Source organism: Apis florea, unplaced genomic scaffold (genome assembly GCF_048593485.1).
Source record: "Apis florea isolate Af1SG1 unplaced genomic scaffold, ASM4859348v1 contig_2272_pilon, whole genome shotgun sequence".
Classification (NCBI taxonomy): Eukaryota; Metazoa; Arthropoda; class Insecta; order Hymenoptera; family Apidae; genus Apis; species Apis florea.
Genome location: NW_028256549.1, coordinates 8,059,598 through 8,081,137, shown reverse-complemented (window position 1 = coordinate 8,081,137; position 21,540 = coordinate 8,059,598). Strand labels below are relative to the sequence as shown.

At 27.4% G+C, this 21,540-nt stretch overlaps 1 protein-coding gene across 5 annotated transcripts in view; it reads right to left on the bottom strand.

The window, feature by feature from the left end:
• Positions 1-21,540, bottom strand: part of Mxd (MAX dimerization protein) — a 329,867-nt gene that overhangs the window by 39,314 nt on the left and 269,013 nt on the right. The window contains exon 7 of one of the 5 annotated variants that reach the window (XM_086902836.1): positions 8,065-8,285. The exons of the other annotated variants lie outside the window; for them this stretch is intronic. Within the exon in view, the coding sequence (XP_086758962.1) occupies positions 8,203-8,285 (83 nt within the window). The 3' untranslated portion in view covers positions 8,065-8,202. Of the gene's footprint in view, positions 1-8,064; positions 8,286-21,540 lie in introns of those variants that run through there. 5 annotated transcript variants of the gene reach the window in all.

Below are 21,540 nucleotides of genomic sequence, written 5' to 3'. Positions count from 1 at the left end.
ATATCTCTTTGTAGTTTTATTTATTTTTTTATTTAGCTTTTGTGATTCTTTTTTCATTTTTTTTTTTTTTTCATGCTTCCTTTATATTAAATTCATCGTACAAATAACGAAAATATTGAAGTTTCCAATATCGTAAATATATCAAAAGCAAAGAAATTATTATAAAAGGTTTCAATAATCAAAATATGTATGTTGGATTTCAATTTTAGTAAATATTGATTATCGAGATCATAAATATAAAATGTAAAGCGAATCGAACAATTTTTGTAAATTAGAAAATATTAATTCCACTATGAAATAAACTCTTACATCTTTAAACGAATAATGTTTTAGCCAAAACGAATTTTCAAAAATTTTCGAAAATATATTTTTGAGCAATTCAGTGTAAATCTTTTCACATCGACAATATAACATTTTTTATATTTATTTCATTTTCATTTTTATCATTTAAAATTTGAAAATATTAAAAATAATAAGTATTATAAAGAATATTAAAAATAAAATTAAAAATAAAAAATACATTTTTATTCTGAAATATATTCAATATTCTTTTTCTGAAACAAAAATTATTTTTTTTTACATTAACAATTAACAATTCTATCTTTTTACATTTATTCGATTCCTATCGCATTTTTTTCATCGCTAAAACTCGAAAATATTCAATATTAAAAAATAAATTTTTAGTCTGAAATATTTAATATTCTCTTTTATCTTCTATTTCGTTTCATCATACTCTCTTTCAAAACTCAGAAATATTAAATATTAACAAACAAAAAATAAATATTTATTCTAGAATACTTAATATTCTCTTTTTCCGAAAATATTAAATTTCATTATACATTTCTTTCGTAAAATTATTAAAATATCGAAAATAAATTTTTATTCCAAAATGCTCAATTTCTTTCTTACTCTGGTAACAGTCTGACAAACAAATATATTTCAATTATATCCACATCCATGCCGAAACCTTGTAATTCCTCATAATTCCACCCTATAATTTCAAGCAAAAAACCTCCGCAGCCATCCAGCAAAGGGGTGGGTCGTATAAATATTTAAAAATCGCGTGAATCTCTATACCGATCGACTGCAGTCGGTTATGTTTCTTAAAACGAAATAAACGGATGAAGGAAGAAAAATATAATACGAATGTCTTTGTAAATCTCGCGTGACCAAAGTTTTACGCCGTTTCCCAGGTTGACGATAGAACGGTGTGACGATGCCAGGAAATTTGCCTATAAAATGCAGGTATACAACATCGGTCTAAATCACATAGTCTGTGCCGATAGCACGTATAGACTTTTGTGTATCACGCGCGCTATCGTTCTCTATCCGCCATATTGGTAGCGCTAAGTTATTCTAGAGATTGGCGTAACTCCAAAGATCTTCGCCACCGTTTTTCGTTCGACACACGAGCCCATATGCTCTTCCTGTTTTCCCCGCCCTTCCGTTCCCTGTCTCTCTCTGCCTTTGTGAAATTCACTTCATATTTTCCGTTGATTTCTAGGGAATTTTTTTTAGAGAATTTTTTACGTGCGATTCTGTAGCGAAACATTATGTACGATTGTACGAGTTGAAAGTATATTTTATATACTGTTTTTCAATATACTGTTAATTTTTAAAGATTAAATGTTGAGGATTTTAAAATATTTGGCTTTGTGTTTATTTATGTGTTACTTATGTTTTATCGATATCTGATTTTGGGGAGTTTTTATTCTTCTTTTTGGATTTTTCGATTTTGTTAATTTTGAATAAGAATTTTGAAAATTTTTGAGCGTCACTATGTGTTTTAATAAATTCGTATTCGTAATTTCTTTCTTTTCGAACTTTTCCTGTCTTTTGTTTTCTTTACTTTTGTGGAAATTCTACAAATTTATCATTATATTATATTTTTTAACTTTTCTTAATTTTAGATTGAAAATTGTTAAATTTTTATTTTCTTATGTATTTTTGTAAATTATCGTTCTGATTTTTCTTCAAATTTTATCTTTATTTAATTGAATTTCGAAAAGATTGTGATTATTGAAAAAGATTACAATTCTATTTTCTTTTATAATTTCTAATAATATATTTATGTATTTATATATCTTTAAATTAATAATTCTCTAGAATATTAATCTTGAAACGTCTATTATTAACTTTGAATATTCGTCTTTTCTTATCTTTATCCATTATTACCAGTAAAGTTTCAAAAATCTCAGGGAATTACGATCAATTTCGAGTTATTTGCGGCGATTGCTAGAAATTTGTGTGTAAATTACTATTATTTCAGGAGTGGTGTGCACCGTACCTCTGTAACAGGGCTGAATCGTTAATCGAAAACGTTTACAATTTCGCAAATAATCCTGCTGGCGACGAAGGAGAGTTTCTTGGTCCGAGGAATATGTAAATGAGTAGCAACTTGTAGACATCCTTCCACCAGTCTCCCGGGGAAACATGCTAACTCAAGGAAATGTAGTTGAACCATATTCAAATTGGCGTTCTGAGTCACGCGGGTCTGGAGTATGTAAAATGCCATCTTCGGTGTCTCAAACTCTACCCAATACGTCTGAAGTTACGTTTTCTCGTGTAAAATGTGTCTTGATTAATCTCTTCGCTAATTTTTTCTATTCCTTTCCTTCAATCATTTTATGAATTTGATTGAAATTCTTCATCTTTGGTGTATCAATATTAAAATTGTCATATGCAAATGTATAATAATTTTAATAATGGAATAGAAGATTAATATAGAAAATATAAATTTTATGTTGTAGAAGTAATAAATTGTGTAGGAATGTTTAATTGCAAATTGAAGTTTTCAATGTATGAATATTTAATATTATTATTATTATTATTATTATTCTTGCCTTGTTGTCTATAATTATAATTTTGAAGAGATTATAAAATTTCTAGGAAAAAATATTTAATATCTATTTATTTAATCGAATTTTTTATATTGTAAACATCTATTTTCAAGAAAGAGAAGAAAATGATTCAATAGTCTTATTACATTATTAAAAATGAACTTGTATAAAAACATATATAGAATTATAATATTAATTAAAATTGAGAACTACTGTTTCAAATATTCTTCTTCCAATTTCTTTAAATTTCTAACAAATATTATGTTATATTTAATATTTTAAATTTTTATAATTCTATAATTTAACATTATATTATAGAATATATAACTTTAAATATTTTTATAACAATCCAAAATTTCTGTAGAATTCTAAACACTTTCTCATAGCCTATTACAAATTTTATTCATCGATCGTACGAGATCATTCGCGTATGGAAATTTATTACGAAAAGAAAAAGAAATGAGATAGAAAAAAGTAGGAAGAAGAGGACAATGTCAATTCGAAAATAATGAAATGACGGTTAATTTCATTGATTGCTGATGCTTATTTATACTATAATAATTTATGAAAGAAAAATATTATAGAAGAATTCATCTCAAATTTTTGATTCGAATGAAAATTTATATTTATGTAGAACATATTAGATAGAGCAATTTTATGATTGATGAGAAATTTCTTATTATTCAATATTTTTCAATATTTTTTCTATTTTAAATTTTAAACATTTTATTTAATTTAAAATCATCTCATATTATAAAATTATATTTAAAAAAATAAAATTTTGAATTTTGATTTCATTTTCTTAGAATGATATTTCGATTAAAAATATTCTTCCATATTTGGGAAAGAAAACATACTAATTGATAAAATTTTCGATCTTCAGAATAGAACGTAGCAATTGATTTATAAACTTCTTCCTTATTTTCATCTCATATTACTTGAGTTCTTTTAAAATTTAGTATTGATATTTACGAATATATCCATGATATTTACAATCAAAAAGTAAAAAATTTATATTTAGATTTTAGACTTATTATATACATAACAATTGCTTAGATCCGTATAATTTTAGTATAATATCATATTTAAAAATTATAAAATAAATATTTAATTTTTCATAATCCAAAAGAATAAATTATTACTATTATCACTGTATATATATATATATAAAAATATTGTAAAAAATTCAAACGTTCCATCGATCAAAATTTTTTTAAGATCATTATTATTGACAAACATGAGAAGAAAACAGTCTTTTTTCCTTAAAAAAAAGGAAAAAAAAATATTAAGTTCCCGCTCAAGAAGATTTCAGATTCAATTTAATAATCCAACCTCGACTCATCCCTGAGAGAAAAATGTATAAAAGGCAATAAAACAACGAGGAAGACCACTTGGAACCGGTGAACACCATCAACGACCTCATCAACCAGCAAACTTCTAAAGAACAATCTCTAAAAAGAAGCCAGAAACCAGCCACAGTGCACAGAGGCCCTCGCCTAGAGCAATTTAAATCACCGCTAGAGACCACGTCGACCTGATCCTAACCCCTCCCATCCATGCTCCCCTCCCCTCCCCCTCCCCCGTGGCCGCAAATACCATCCCTCGCGACGAAGGGGGCGGTCGAGGGAATCGCCCTGTAAATTTGAGCGGAGGGGTTCGCCTCGCGATTTCCTGGCGATACAAGTTGGCCGAACTCTGTGCTAAAAGCCAATCTCGAGCCAGCTGCGATTAGCGTGGCCGTTCTCGTCGTCTTCGTCATCGTGAACGGAGCCAGCCGCAGCCTCGGGGACGAACTTCCGAGATAGATAATACTTCAGGATGTCCAAGTTGGAAGACCTCTCCCCTCTTTAACTCGGCTCTTTCCGCCCCCGCCACACCCTGCAATCGCAACCTGGGAAAGTAGCTTGGAATTACGGCCATCGGTAGGCGTGGATGTGTTTGTACTTCTATTTTCTGCGTGATTCGATTTACTCTCGTGACGTAGACTACGAGAAAAGTCCATCGAGAAACGTGCGCGAAAGAGCTGGGCTAGATTGGAAAAGATAAGGTTAGGTCGGCCTGTCGGTATTTATGGGCTCGTGGATACCGATGGGACCAAGCGAATAAGTTAGGTTAGGTTAGAAAAAGATCGAATAAGAATAAGAAATTTCTTGAGATTTAATGAAACTTGATAAGTCGAGGTGTCAAATTTTGTGAATGAGAAAAAAGTCTTGTCTAATTTGGATGAGTTTAGAAAAATATAAGATATATGTAAATAAATATTGAGAAAACAGTTAAGATTATTTGATTTCTTATTTATACATTTTAAAATATATATGTGTATAAAGATTATAAGTAATTTTCATAAAAATTATTTACATGATACGTAAATTTAAATTTCATAGAAACGTAGATTTTTAAATCAATATAAATCATAATATTCGAATATTTCGAAGTATTCAAAATATGTAAGTAACTATTCGCTAGTCACTTACTTTCTTCATTGTCTTTCTTCTTTTTCCATTTCAAAATTCTCTTCATCTATGTTTTCCTTCGTTTCGATTTGCGATAATGAGTTTTGAAACTCTTGCTTCAACAAAGAAGGACACAATTTTGAAGACCGTGAAATTCTATTTCCTTGCAGTGATCACTTCTGCTTTTCAATCTAATGAAAATCTTTGGTGCTCGAGAATATATACGAGAGTTGATTTGAAAATTGTGTAACATTTTTAATATTAATGGAAATAAATTGCACGTACAGTAATTCATTATCTGTTACATTCTGCTTACTTCAATTGTCGAAAAAATTATCATCGACAATTCTTGAAAACAACAATTTCAATTTTTGATATACATATTTCTTAGAAATACACGTTATTATATACACATAATACTTAAAATACACAAAATATGAACACTTTTTTCTATCTCATTTATAAGAAATTATCAATAATTCAGAACACTTAATTAACTTCTCAGATAGCTGATGTATTTTAATCCCGATTTTGCGATAGTTATTGTATGTATAGAAGAATATAAAGATGAAAAAAATTTTAAATCGTGTAAGAGAATAGAAATAACAGAGAAGATTATTTAGATCTTAAGAAGATAGTTTAAAACCCTTTGTTAGGAAGCACGACTCAATGACAGAGATAAGAACTTTCCAGAATTAAAAAAGATCTATCTAAAGCTACGTGGAATAAAGCTTAGAATAAAACTATTATCGAAGTATTAATTTGAATCGATTAGAGTATTTAAATATCGAATATTGATTTATTGCTTTTCGATGGAAAAAACTTTTTTTAAAAAAGTTGTCATCAAAGAAAAATAAAACAATCTATCGAAAAGAATAACATTGAGATAAATATTAAAAAAATTTTATCATTTACGCTGTAACAAGACGCGAAAACAAAAAAAAAAAAAAAAGAAAAAAAAAGTTCAAAAAAATTTATATGAAATTAATCTTCATCGATCGGCTACATCTACGTGCTACAATGATCGATCTTTCGCGGGCGCCATGGGACAAACGATTCCGGTCGTTGCCACGAAGGATTAACAGAAATTTATGCAGCAACATCTGCCACCGGTGTCTCAGTATTCGCCCGTTGCTGATTCAATCGTGGCACGCAGCTGGGCCATCGCGCGGGATCGCGTTAACATCTTCGAAGTTGGCAGACGACTTAACATTTATCACGTGAGATTAATTAATGACAACGAGGCGGGACGTAAGCGTATATACCTGGCAAACGGTGCACATTCTCCTTCCCTCCAGTATCCTCTTTCTCTTTCTGCTTCCGTTTCACTTTTGCACGCGTCTCTCTCTCTCTCTCTCTCTCTCTCTCTTCGCTTAAATTATTCGTTCGCTCTGTCTCTTTCTTGTTTTCTCGAGACAGACGGCGAGAATGTTCTCGTCTCGAGAACATCTGGAGAACTCGATTTGCTCTTGATATGTATGTATGTATGCATGCACTTAAGCGCACGTATATGTGTATATGTGTATTTCCTCCTCGTCTCTCTTGCCTTCGACGATTCCTTTTTTTCTTTAATTTTTTCGATGGAAGTTTGTTATTGTCAGATGTTGTTCAAACTGTTTTATTATTTTAAACTTATGCTCTTGATACGAATTTATTTTTATACTTTCGTGATCAGTTACGATTTATACATATGATGAAGGATGATCAAAAACTAAATTTCCCTCGATAATTAATTACATTAAAAGAAATTTAATATTTTTGTAAAATAATTTTGCCGAAATAATTATGATCTAATTCGCTCTTATATTTGTTGTAATTAAGTTTGAATTAAAAATTTTATGGTAATACAAATTAATGGATAATGGATTATTGGAAATTATGAGATAGATTGAAAATATTCAGTAATAAGAATGTTTGGAATTGTAAAATGCTTTTGGTAATATGATTCTCTATATACATATAAAACATTATAAATAAAGGTTTCTTTATAAATAAATAAAGTAGGGAATTTAAATTTGTGATCCATCATCGTTTTTTCTAGAACTGAATTATCGTATATACGAAAGAATATACTTTATATGTTTTTAATTTAAAGAATATTTATTGTGTTTATAGAACTGTTATAATAATAATAATTTAAAGAATATATATTACAATTTAATAAATGTTTATTACTGTGTTTATAGAAGTTTATATCCGTTATAATAACAATAATTTTATAAATCTAATAAATAATTTATTCATATATATATATATATATATTCTAAAATATATCATCTAAGACTAGTCAATATTAAAATATCTCTAGTAATATAAAAAAATTAATCTGAAAATACAATTGACTGGAAATTGGAGTAAGGTACTATGATGAAATGTAAAAAAATACTATATTTTTCTAATAAATAGAATATTTAAGTAAGACTTTTAAGTATTTATAACATTATATCTACATATATATATATATATTATATATATATATATATATATATATATATTTATTATATTTTATATATTATTATGCTTAAAACTATTTAAGCAATGAAAGACAGCAAAATTCGGAATCAAAAATAGAAATTCATTCCTAAATTTTCTAAGACTTCTAAATGCATTAAATATATAAACTATTATTTACCATTAATCTTCTAAACGATGGAATGATTATTTTAATTCAGTTTCAAGTTTAATACTGTATGTTGCATAAAATAGTTTATCTTTTCTTCATGTCGAATTTATCCGAATCCTTTTTTATTCTTTCTTTTAACGTTTCGAAATAGAAAAGATTTCAATGGAAAGCATTTTAACCACATATCTCAAAGCGATACGATAATTGATTTATGGCATTTATAGCGTTTAACAAAGCATTTGAACTCCGAAAGAACTCCATCCGTTCAGAGCAAAGTTCGTTATCTTCAGCTGAAGATCTTCAACGTGAGAGAGTGAGTTTTCAAGTGACGAGAGTGAGAATTTAACATAAATCGCAACTTACAGAAAGCTGAAAACAAAAAAAGAAAACAAGATAGTCATGTAGCTTTAAAGAGAGAAATAAGAAATTACATAAGGCTACATTTTTACATTTAATTACAATACTAAAAACGAGTCTTTGTTATCACCTTATTTTCAATATCTAGATTTTTACAATTTTACTCGAATCGATATTTGTAAAAAACAAATTATAGCAATCAATATTTCTTTTTTTCATTTAAAGTAATTTTAACTTTGATAATTTAATTATTATTAAATTTAATCAAACTTAAAGTATTTTTAATCATATAACATATAAAATATATATTTTATAATTGAAGCTGAACTAGAATATATTTGTAATGTAAAAACTTATATTTTTTTAATAATTAGAAAAGTATGTTCAATTATTGTAGTTTCTCGAAATATTTATATTAATTATATTAATATAGAAGAACGATAAAATGTTTGATACAATGAAAATAGAATATAAATAGAATATAAATGCAATTATTTCCAAAAATATTATAAAAATGGTATGATTTTGATTCCTATTATATATATACATAAATACATAAATACATAAATACATAAAGTAATAAAAATATTTTATTAATGCATTAAAGTATATTATATTATACGTGTAAATGCCATATATAAGCCTTGATATAAATTGTTTAAATATTCAAAGAAAAGTAAGTAAAAAGATGTGAATTTTTACATGTACTCTAAACGATTTATAATAGCGATTTTATCATTTTTCTTTAATATTTTCTTTAATATTAGTTTTAAAACTTATTTTTAATTCGATAACACAAACACATATCCCCGAATATTTGTCTTTCAAATTACATCATTACATCCGAATATTTATTGGAATTGTATGTAAACACAATTTTCGCCAATCTAATATCTAAAAGAATACACTAAACCCTAAAAATTCTTATCTCTTAATAAGAAAACCAGCATCTCCTTCTTATCGAAATACAAAATTGTTACTTGTTCCCATTAATTCCGTCCGAGTGTTCTTACTTTATCCACCCCAAATAAATTCCCCAAGATAACCATTGTCCGTTCTAAATTTCTCTCAACAATAATTCTTCCAAAATCCACAATTTTTCTCATCGAAAATAATTATTCTCCATGCATGGACCTCGAAAAAATCTTTTATGAACGCGTTTTTTTGGACTAATATCGAGAATAGAGAGAGAGGGAGAGAGAGAGAGAGAGAGAAAGAAAGAAGCGAGAAATGTCGAAAACGCGACGTTCGCTCGTAAACGATTTTTGTCCGTGAGAAAGGGGTGACACGGTTGAAATCGGGATTTTGATTGTGCGAGTTATCGTCGACGAGATCATCGTGGAGCGGCGCGAACGTCACCTCGGTGAAAAACGAGACGATCGTCTGTTTAATATACCGGGTGACCGGCGATAAACGACGAATAAATTCCACGGTCGAAATCCACCGGCGTAATTACGGGGCAGTCCGCGATGCGCCACGATCCCGGATACAATTGGCGAGGGGAAAAATTCATTTTCCACCTGTTTGGATAGTTTTCCACTTTTTCGCATCCCGTTCCGAAATTGATTCGGTTGGAATTAAACGGGTGTACGATTTTTATGGACGTGCTCGTTTTAGGCAGGATTGAAATAAATTTTTATTCGAATAATATCACTCGAAAAATGAAATTTTCATCTTTACTTTTCGCTCCCTGTATATTATTTTATATTATTTGACGGAATAATAGTATTGACGGATAAATTATTTTCCTATTTGTTGCTTCAATCGATCGCGTATTTAAATTATTTTTTAGAGATTAATTTTGCATATTTTATCAAAACGAAAGATAAATTGAAATATTGCTTCGTTTCAGAGGCGCAACATTTATTGATTACTACAGATACGTGTAATATCAATTTTAAGTAATTTTAAATAATTTTGCATTCAAATGAATTGAAGTAATTTCGAATTAACTATAATGGTATATTATATAGATATTATTTTATATATATGATAACATATTATTTTCAATCTTAATACAATAAAATGAATATTATTAAAATGAATTATAAAACTTTCATTTTCTATACATTTTGTATATGCTATATTATTTTATTTTAAATGATATTAGTTGAATAATAATATATTTAAAAGATAAATATATTTTTCTGTAATGGAATCGATTTTCTATTCCTTTAAAAAAGTTTTTCATCTTAATTTTAATAATGATTATATTTTTTTTCATATTTTTTTAATGTATACACTTCATCTAAAATGAAATTTTAATTTAATTTCAGTTATTTATATATATATATATTTCTAGCTTAACCAAATTTATTTTATTATTTGAAATAATTACTTGTTTCTTTTATATCCTATTTTAACTCAAATAAAAGATATTCAATTCTAATTAGAATGAGAATTCAGATGAAATATAAAAATTGAAGTTTCATTGATAATTTAATTTAAAATAAGTTGTAAAATGTTTTTTATCATTAGAATCAATAAAAAATAAAAAATAAATGCGGAATAAATCGAATATGAACTTAAGAACTCAAGTCAATAGATGATGAATTTATCGTGGATTTTATAATATATTGATTTGTTCTCTAAGTTAAATTTAAGTAGATATGTGTAATTGCTAAAAGTTAAAAAGTTAAGAATAAACGAATAAAACTTGAATATGTAATGAAAGTTGTTACAATATAAATTTGCAATAAGTTAAATATAAATAATTTTTAATTCAATTATTATTTTGCTTTCTCACATAATTTTTACAATTTTAATGTTTGATGAATTAAAAATTAAGTCTTGTCTAAATTTCAAAATTTGATGTAACTAATTTTCTATTTAGTCAAATAGAACGAATATATCATGTGTAGAATGAATATGAATGGAATTTTGATGTAGGTAATAATATATTAAAAGTTAATATGAAGTGAAATAGAATTGACGTAACTTGAACATACATTTCCAATAGATTTAATAATAGAGGTAATAATGAATTAAAAGTTAAAATGAATAGGAGTAGAATTCATGTAACTGTGACATACATTTCCAATGGATTTAATAATGCAATGGAAATAGTAATGAGTCAAGAACAAGTGGATTTCGTTGAAATGAATGGGGAGTTAAAACGAGCGCGATATGTATGAGGGTTGAGATGATGTAAGAGGTAGATTCGATGAAGTTCATTTTATTTGAATTAATTGAATGACTAATTGTAATAAAAATGAAGATAAATTAAGAAATTATAAATTCAATCAAAACAAGAAATAAGGAAATACGTACGACGAATTTAATTGATTTTCTGCTTAAATGGGATTAAATGAATTTATGATGGAAAATAATAATTAAATAAAGATATGGCTAAAACAAACAAGAATTGAATTAATGCAAATGGTAATTAAATTGACATTAAAATTAAGATAATAAATTATTGCTTCGTCAGAATATTTTTATTAATGGATAATTATTATATTATAATTGTACAATAAATAAATCGTAAATATAAACATAAGAAAATATATATAAATGTACGCAACAAATTAACTTTTTAAAAATTTTAAAAATATTGTTTTAGAAATGTCTGTACAAAATTATTAATTGTAAGAAAATCAAACTTATTATATTAATTATTAGAAATATTAAAATAGAAATATTAATATATATTAGAAATATTATATCATTAAACAGATTGTGGAATATTATTTCATTGCAAAATTTAGTAAACAAGTTATTTCATCATGTTTAATACAATTTTTAATATAATATGATTTCTAATGTCAATTTTCTAAATATAATTCCTAGTTTTAAATATACTTTGACTTTCTAATCTTACTACAATCTATACAGAGAAAAAAAAAAGATAAATAATAAATTTTACATGAAGTGTTTAAAATATAAATATAAGTACGATATATGCTATAATTATGATTTAAAAATCTTTAACTTTTTGCTTTATGTGACACTTTTAAAATATTATACAATTTTGAAAGCTATTTATCACAAGTTTTATTGCATGTATTGAATGTATCGACAATTTTGAATTTATTTCTATCTTTTCAGAATTTTATTTTTGATTAATTAATTACAGAATTTTGAAAATTAAATATCCAACACCTCGATTAAATTGCTAGAGATGAATTACAATGAATCAACGATACACTATTTTATTCGAGCCAAAAGATTTCTATTCGATAAAAGCAAAAAAAGAGGAAAAAAAATATTACAAGAGGAAAAATGTTATTACGTTACGTAATAAAACTACTCTTGATATTATGAAGCAAATAAAAATTAAAAATTGTTTTCAAATATGAATGTTTAGTTATATAAAGTTATATATGAAGGAAATTGATAAAAAAAAAAAATGAATTAAACAAAAAATTAAATCAATCATTTTTAAGTACTATCCCAGGTTTCTAGAATGTAATAAAATTTCTAGAATGCAAATATTATTAGATACGCTAATTTAAATATACATTATATTTACACCGTGTTCAGATAATCGATCATTTAAGCAATCAAACTTCAAATAATCGATATTTTATATTATTCGCGAAATCAACTGTTTTATTTCTTTCAATTATTCAAAATCTCAAAACTTTTTTGTGGTTTTATAAATTAAAATACGATGACGAAAATAATCGTTATATCAGATAAAAGATAATATAAATTTTTCATATCGATGGTCTCATATAATAAAATCGTAAGGACACAATTTTTCTCGCGACCACATGACGATTTCCAACAGATTTATGTTGGAAATTGCTTGCAACAACATGGACACCTGCACATCCATGGCAATTTATATCGTCTATGGTTATTTATCTCGTTTTTGGTAGGAGCAAGGGATAATTGCGCACCATGTGCCCCTTAATCATTCGAATTGCTATGTCGCAATTTTAATTATTGCCAGCCGCGATTGTATGCTCGAAATCGATTTCAAATAATTGCCTCTCTAAACTTATCCCCCAACTAATTAATGTAATTTTTATGTAAAACTTCTTTCTTTGGGAATAATTCCATATTTAAAACACTCGAATAAATTAGCATTCGAATAAATTAATTAGTAAATAATTAAAGTTTCCGTTTGAATTTCTGTGCCGAATTTAAAAGCCCGTAAGTTTTGCTTAAAAAAATAGCGTAGATTTTTAAATACTAAAAAATTAAAAAATTATCAATTAGAAAATTAATTTTTTTCTGAAAGTGATTTTGTATAATTTAAAAATTTTTGATAAAATTTAGTTTAGTCGATAAATTAAATCATTATTTTGGCAACCTACTCTACACACCATAATACAAAAATATAATAACATAAATTTTTATTCATAATAAACACTATCTTATAATAATATAGTTCATTATATATTTTAATATTATTATATTACTATACATGTATAAGTAATTTTTTTGCCAATAGCATTATCATTTATCTTTGCATTGTCTTTATATTATACATACATGGTATTGGTATTTTTTTATAATTAATTTTTTTTTTGACTTATCATTTAATTATTTTAAATAGAAATTATAAAACATTGTTATCATAATGAATTTCATATAGAAATAAAAATAGAAATTGTAAAAGTTGATGGAAATAATTATAAAAAATTTTTGTTTAATGTATTTATTTACTTCGTTTCTTTTTTGAAATAAATGACAAACTGTTCAATTATGACATTAAAAAAATATATATACTTTAAATCATATTAGACGTATCTTGTTAGACACGTTGCAAGAGTGAAAAACTCAAAATTTTCGAATTATTGATACGAAAGAATGCTATTATTATTTTTTACTATTGTAAATAAGTTTTCAAATTGTAAATTTTCAATTTAACATTTTTATATATTTTCATCAATAATTCAATTCGTTTTTCCTAATTTTTGACACATGTCATTTTTTGAACAATATCTATTTAAATTCATCAGATGATAATTGAAAATTCATAATAAAATAAATAAATCAATAATAATCAAAATTTCAAATTTTAAATCTCTTAATTCTTTTGTGCTTTTTATTAGTTAATCATAAAAATATTAAATATAATCGAACTTCTGATAATTGTTCGCTGAAAGGAAAAATATTTCAAAATTATGCTAGACATGTTTCTAATTGTGATTCAATCCATAGTCTGAAATCAATGACATTCGTTGCAACATTCGTTCTAGTCGAGCGCATTACTGGATCAACAATTACGGATTGGAAATTTACTTAAATAATTTAGAATGAATAATTACCCTTTAGCTTTTTCAGAAACAAAGCTATTAACCTCAATTTAATTGATTAGTCAGACATTCCTTGACAATTTTTTTTCTATCAGTCGATAAAGAATCGAATACATTTCTCGTAATGCGAAATAAGAATAGATAAGACTAGACACATGAATGTAAATGCACGTATATCTTTTTATACGAGATATTCGTGCTAAGATTCTTGCATCGTTTCTATTTAAATATACCGCATATAAATATATCTATCTATCATAAGTATATGCGTATACATAATTTAAAATTTCTTAGAATGAAAGAAGTTTAAATGTAAATTTTTTAAAATTTATTATTCCAAAAGATAATATGACATATCGATAATTCATTGAAATTGGGAGATATTTTGTTCTGTACGACGAAACTAAAAATATTTTTTCAATACAATAAAATTTTTAATAATGAAACCGATAAATGATCAATGAATATTAATCTTTAGAATCTTTGTAAAATTTCAGAAATTTTAATTATAGAAACATAAACAGGATTAATAAATATTTTTTATGAATTTTCTTAAAACATTTATAATCATATTAAGATCAATATCGAATAATTTTGAATCTTTAATATTAAAACTTTTAATCTTAACGCTTAAATAACGCAATATAGAGAAAAATAACTTAAAAAAAAAAATTATTGTAAAATGTTTTATACAAATTTAAAAAAAATACAATCATAATATAAATATCATAATATAAATACTTTCCTTTTTTGTTTTAAATTTGATTGTAGAATTGTAAAAATTGGTTAAAATTATACAATAATTAGCATAATTAGATTAAAAAGGATAGGAATATCTATACATTTGCATAAAATTTGAATATATAAAAATTTACAAAAAGACGCAAAATATTTATAATCCAAAGTATACTTTATAACATATTTGCAACACGATGTTTAAAAATGTACTAATTATTTCTTCAAAAAATTCTTTTCTTTAATCGTGTTTATAAAAATTTGATTTTACATGTATTTTCAATCAAAAAATTAACTATCAATAGGTTAAATTTAAAATTATCGACTTAATGGAGTAATATAATAAATAATCATATCATATGCAAAAATTACATTACTCCACTAGTCGATCCTTTAATCGAATAAACGAAAGCAAGAGAAGTCATCGAATGCGGCAGATATACTATTTAAGCGTTGTATACATGTGTAACTCTTTACACGGGCCACAATCGGTGACATTCGCTTGTCGCGTTCCAGTCGTGCCGCGACGTACGAACGAGAACGAGGTCAATTGACCGTGGTACTTGTACACATGGGATCCAAGTTGTGTACACACCACGATACCGAATCGTGTGCAACGCGATCGTTCCCAAGAACGGGTATCGCACCGAGCCTTGACGAAATCGTAAACACGTGAAAACAATAAACTTTATCGATCGTCGGTAACTCCAATTATGTGTGAATAAATTATACTTGTTATGCTTTTTACACGAGAAATTTCTCGGAATAAAGGATAATTAATTTTGAAAGTGTCGCTGAAATAAAATGATGTATATGCAAATGAAAGATATAATGTTGCATTAATATTATAGTGGGATTACTTTTATACAAAATATTTACAAAATAGATTTATATAATTAAATTGTTCATTATAATAGGAATTCATCTAATTATCATCATCATGTCCTTTTATTTTGTAACAAATATATAAAATATACTTTATATTATATTATATATATTTAAGATAATAATATAATAAAATAAAAAATTTACTTAGAATTTAGAGACACTATTTTTCGTATCGAAATTTTTGTAATTTTAAATATATTATTTCAGTACAGGATTAATAATAGGAAAATTAGAGGAAATAATATCGGTTAAATTGATAACTGTGATTGATTTTAGAAAAATATGTTTAAAACAAAAAAGAATATATATCTATAACAGAATAATAAATTTATAATTATACAATTAAATTGTTTTATAAATTTATAAATAGATTCTCATAAACTATGCTTTACTACTATATCCATTAATTAGAAATTATTTCCAGATTTTAACACAATACACATATATACAATTCCAATTTTATGTTATACATATTCTCATATATAGATTTCTCATAACATACAATCAACGAGAATCTCCACATTCTCCATATTTTCTAGACCTCGCACACAACAAAAATAAAATATTAAAATAAACCAACGAAACAACTTCATCGATCTAAATATTATTATTATCTCGACCAAAAACCGCCAACAAAACACATCCTCAATACATCGCCTATTCACCAACTACTTCAGCATTCACGGGCCATCTGCATTGCACACAATTTCATTGTATACATACACACACAACAGCAAGCTCGAGAACAGCCAGCTCTAGATCCACCTATTCCAGAATCCGCAGCAGAATCCTCAAAGGGCATCCCGGTCCAGGACGATCTTTGCGAGCACTTAACGTCAGCGTCCGGTTACGGTCGATCGTCCATTGTTCGCCGGTTGAATTCCATTAGTTAACACAGTTTCCCGTAAACGAGACGCCGTTCGACGCAAGTACTCGTCGACGAAGATTCGACATTAAGTCGGTTCATTTCCATCGGGACCAAGGAATGGGGAAGAGGAGGAAGAGGAGGAGGAGGAGGAGGAGCCGTGAGGAATCGAAGACAGCGGGTGAAGGCGATGAGGAGGAGGACTTTGGCGTAAAACGCGGGAAGAATCGAGCGAACGACGACGTAGACGACAGCGAATTAATTCGTCGAGCGTATTATCGGAACCGCTCTGTCCATTAGACCGCTTTTTCCCAACGACGCGACGTAACGATCCGTTCTCCAATGCGAGGACCAGTTCTTTTATTCGCTTCGACGATAGTTAACGAGGACGTCTCTCTGCCCTCGCACATACACGTGCACGTATATACAGGATTTCCGAGGAAAATAGAGGAAACATAATTTTGAACGAGTGAAAAAAAAAATGTGAAGAAAGTGTCAGTAGGTTTGTCAAGTAGTATCGTTGCTTAAATTTCGATTGATTTCAAACTTTTATATATTATTATCAATTTTATATTTTTATTTTATTTCAAGAATTAAGAATATCTATATATGAAATAGAATTTGCGACGATTAGAAATAATATTCGTCAGACGTTGGGATAAATTATCATTGAATTATTGGAGTTTTATCGTATACAAGAATTTAAGGATATATTTTTCAATGTTACGATCATCTATTATCATTTGATTCTGTTATAAATTTTTTGTCCATTTTCAATAAACTAAATAATGTATAAAAGTGTAAAACAAGTGTAAAAGTAAGTGTGAAAAAACCTATATTTGTGTCATAATGTTACAAATAATATAATAATTAGATTTTTACTTGAATTGATTATAAGTAAATTTAATCATATATTTCGAACTTTTGATCACGATATAATATTGAAAGCTAGAAAAATTCTCTAAATAGTTTATTTGTAGAGAGATCAAAAGGATATCCAATATGATATTGAAGCATTAGATAAATGATAACAATTTATCAAAAAAATATGAGAAAACTTTTTTAATATTACAATTATACAGAATATTAATATGAAAATATTTTTAGAGGATCGATTCTAGAATAAAACATCATTTTTCGATTTCTAGATTATTTATTAAGTTATATAAAGAAGAGACACAGAGAAATAAAGTGGGTTTTTTTTTTTTATTTCTGTTAAATTGCCACTGCATTCTGTTTCTACTCTTCTGATTTTAATTTAAATGTAAGAATATATGTGACATTCAAAAAAATAAAATATCCAAAATACAGAAAATATTATTATGTTTATGAGAAATAAAACAAATCAATTCATTAATTGTTTTAAACTCTAGAAAGGACTCTTCAAAGAGTCTGTCCAAAAATATGAATATAAATTTAAATACAAAATTACTTGTAATAATAAAATTACTTGTAAATTTTGTAAATACTACATACATTTGACATACATCTTGAATACTACGAATGTAATATATTTGAACTTGTTTCGAGCGCATAAAAATCTATAGTCTAATAACGAAATAACATTCAAAAGTGATAACTCGAAACGACACTTATCTTCGACAGCTACAATGATCACCGACAAAGAGAAACTCCAAACTCAATACGAAAGAAAATTGAAACAAGACCAAGAAAGGTCCAAGAAAGATTTGAAACTTTTCAACAGGAAGAGGAGTAAGAAGCATGCAGAAAGATACTTGCAAAAAGCAGTCACGACAAGAGGAAGAGGACTCTCTTCTCTTCCACCCCTATCTTTCTTGGCTAGACAAATAGGCAAATGTCGAGGAGAACGCACAAAAAAAGGATGGAAAGAAATAAACAGAAAGAGAGATGAGTAGAACCAAAACGAAGGAGGGATAGTCGAAAAGGATGATAGTACTTTTTACTCATGGTGGGAACTGGCGTCGCGACGCCCGGCGTCTCCGCGCTTCCTTCGCGCGCGCTCTCTCTCTCCTTGTCCATCCATTTCCTTTCCTTCTCTCATCCTCGCGTGTCTCGCCTCCCTCGCTGCCCTCATTTTTCTCGTTTTTTTCTCTCCATCTCACTTACGCCTCACCCACTCTCTCTATCCCCTCCACTACTCTTTTTTGCAGCTACGAAAAGCACATTGTTCGACGAAACGTGTGTACCCTCCATTCTTATACGTACCATAGTATCTACATTACGGTCAAAAAGTTTGGAAACAGTAAGGAATTTTAAACAGAAATATCAGATATATTAAGCTCGTTTGCAGTAGAACTTGATTTGCATTGTACGAACGTAACTTTTAATTTCATTCATTTGGTCCTGGACTTGGAACTGGATAGTTACATATATGCATTTAAGATAACTTATTCATCTAAGAGTTTATGTTTCTTGACAGTTATTTTTAAGATTGTAAGAAGTTTGAAATATTTTTACATTCAGAGTTTGTTATATGTAGATGTGTGTCCATTTGTGACATATAAATACTTTGGAATAACAAGTAGGATATGTATCTTTTCTCGTTAGTTTATAGTTGTTTATAATTGAAGTATAGCTCAAGAAAAGAGTTCAGTTAGAGTTAGATCATTTAATCATAACTACAATCAAAGAATACAATAATAAAATAATATATAGTTAATATTTGTGATATTAATTATAAGCAAAAAAATTAAATTATAAGTTAAATGAAATGAGATAGAATAAGATTTCGTTTCATGAACGCAAATTTCAATTGTTTATAATCTAATAAATAATCTCAACCGATATACACATACATTTGTATTCAATTTCTTTATAATTGATTATCTAAAAGTTAATACATATATATATATATATTATGTAATACAATATTTGTAAAACTTTATAAGAATGATTATTTTTATTCTTTTAACGACAAATTTTAAATATTCTATCTTTTTTGCCCGTTCTAAAATCAATAAGTATTTATTATTAAAGTAATTATAATAAATATTATACATTCAATAATATTTACAAAATATATTTTTATTTCAAAAGCAAAAGAAATATGACCAAGCTTCCAAACTTTCAAACATTGGCGTACGTATGTGGTTCTGTGTGCCTAGCATCATCTCTCTCTATTCACCGGAGAGAGTGTCTTGTAGCAGCAACGAGCACTCAGCCCTTAGCTGCATTCTGCAGCTCCCCGTTTCGCCATTGTGCTCCCCGACGAGAAAAAGAGAGATGAAGAAGGAGAAAGGGGGGAGGAGGGGGGGGGGGGGCGACGATAAGAAGAAAAGGGTCTTCGTTGGCCTCTGAGATGTCGGTAAACGCTTCTCGAACTCTCTCTGCTTCGTCCCTCTCCTTCTTTCCTTCCTTCCTTCCTTCTTTCATCCTTCCCCCTCTGAAACGGGGAATTTCCACGTTTCTCCACGGTGTTGTTGGTGTCGCATGATAGCTATCCTAACGGTGGCTCGCACCTTGCACGGATCAAGGCCAGGCAGTTAGACGAGGCTGTCGTGGAAAGGCGCGAGGGAGAAGAAAAACCAATCTGAAGCGTCTTTTTTTTTTTTTTTTTTTCGTTCGTGCCCTCTTGAGCAAAGATCAGTTGAAAAATTGATGGTTTCGAGGGCTGGTTCAGCCTTTTTTCTCGATCGAGATCTTCCGGCTGGATTTTACTTTTGTTCGTGATGGGACGAATAGATTTTTCTCTCTTCGTTTTCGTTAATATTGAAGTGAATGACGAGCTAGGATTTTTATTTTAGAAATAGTGATTCTCTGAATGAAATTTGGCACAGGTCCGTATGTTAAATGCAATAATTGCAACCGAAATTTTTGATTAAACGTGTATATATAATATACACAAGATATGTATAAAATTTGGACAAATCGTATTGTAGAAAATTTGCATATATTTTCTGGTTAATCATTCGTTTTATTGATAACTTTATTTATCAATCATGAATAGGCAAAGAAAACGATAAATCTACAGATGAATTTTTTGGATATAAATGTAAAGAAGAAAAGGAAGAATATTGTATTTTTCGTTAGCCATTTACCGATAAAATTTTGATTATACTCGTACATATTATACAATTTTAACGTCAAATTCATTCAATCAATCAAATTTCATTGAAATTAAAAGATCAAATTATTGAAACAAGCTTTGTAAATATAATTTGTTATAACAAAGTATATTTATTTTCAAATGCAAAGTTATATTTTAAGATTTTTTAAAAAGATATGGCATTGTGCATAGCATTTTTGTCATAAAAAGAAAGTTCTATATCAGCCAAACGAGATGATAAAAATTACGTTATTATTGATGAATTTTATTAAAATTTGTTTACATCTTCCATTATTAATAATTTCTTATTTATCTCTATTTTTTTTATTTCTTTTTTCTATTTATTTTGCAATTCTTTTACATTTTCATTTGAACGAGATATATTTATTCGACTGTTCCCTAATCCATGGATAATAAACAATATTGAAAACTTTGAACAACCGAAATAATCAAGAGTAGCATCAATCATCCGAAAAATCATTTCCAATTGATTTCACATCCCTTCTTTATTAGCTTTACCGCATTGGCAATTTAACAGTGCCA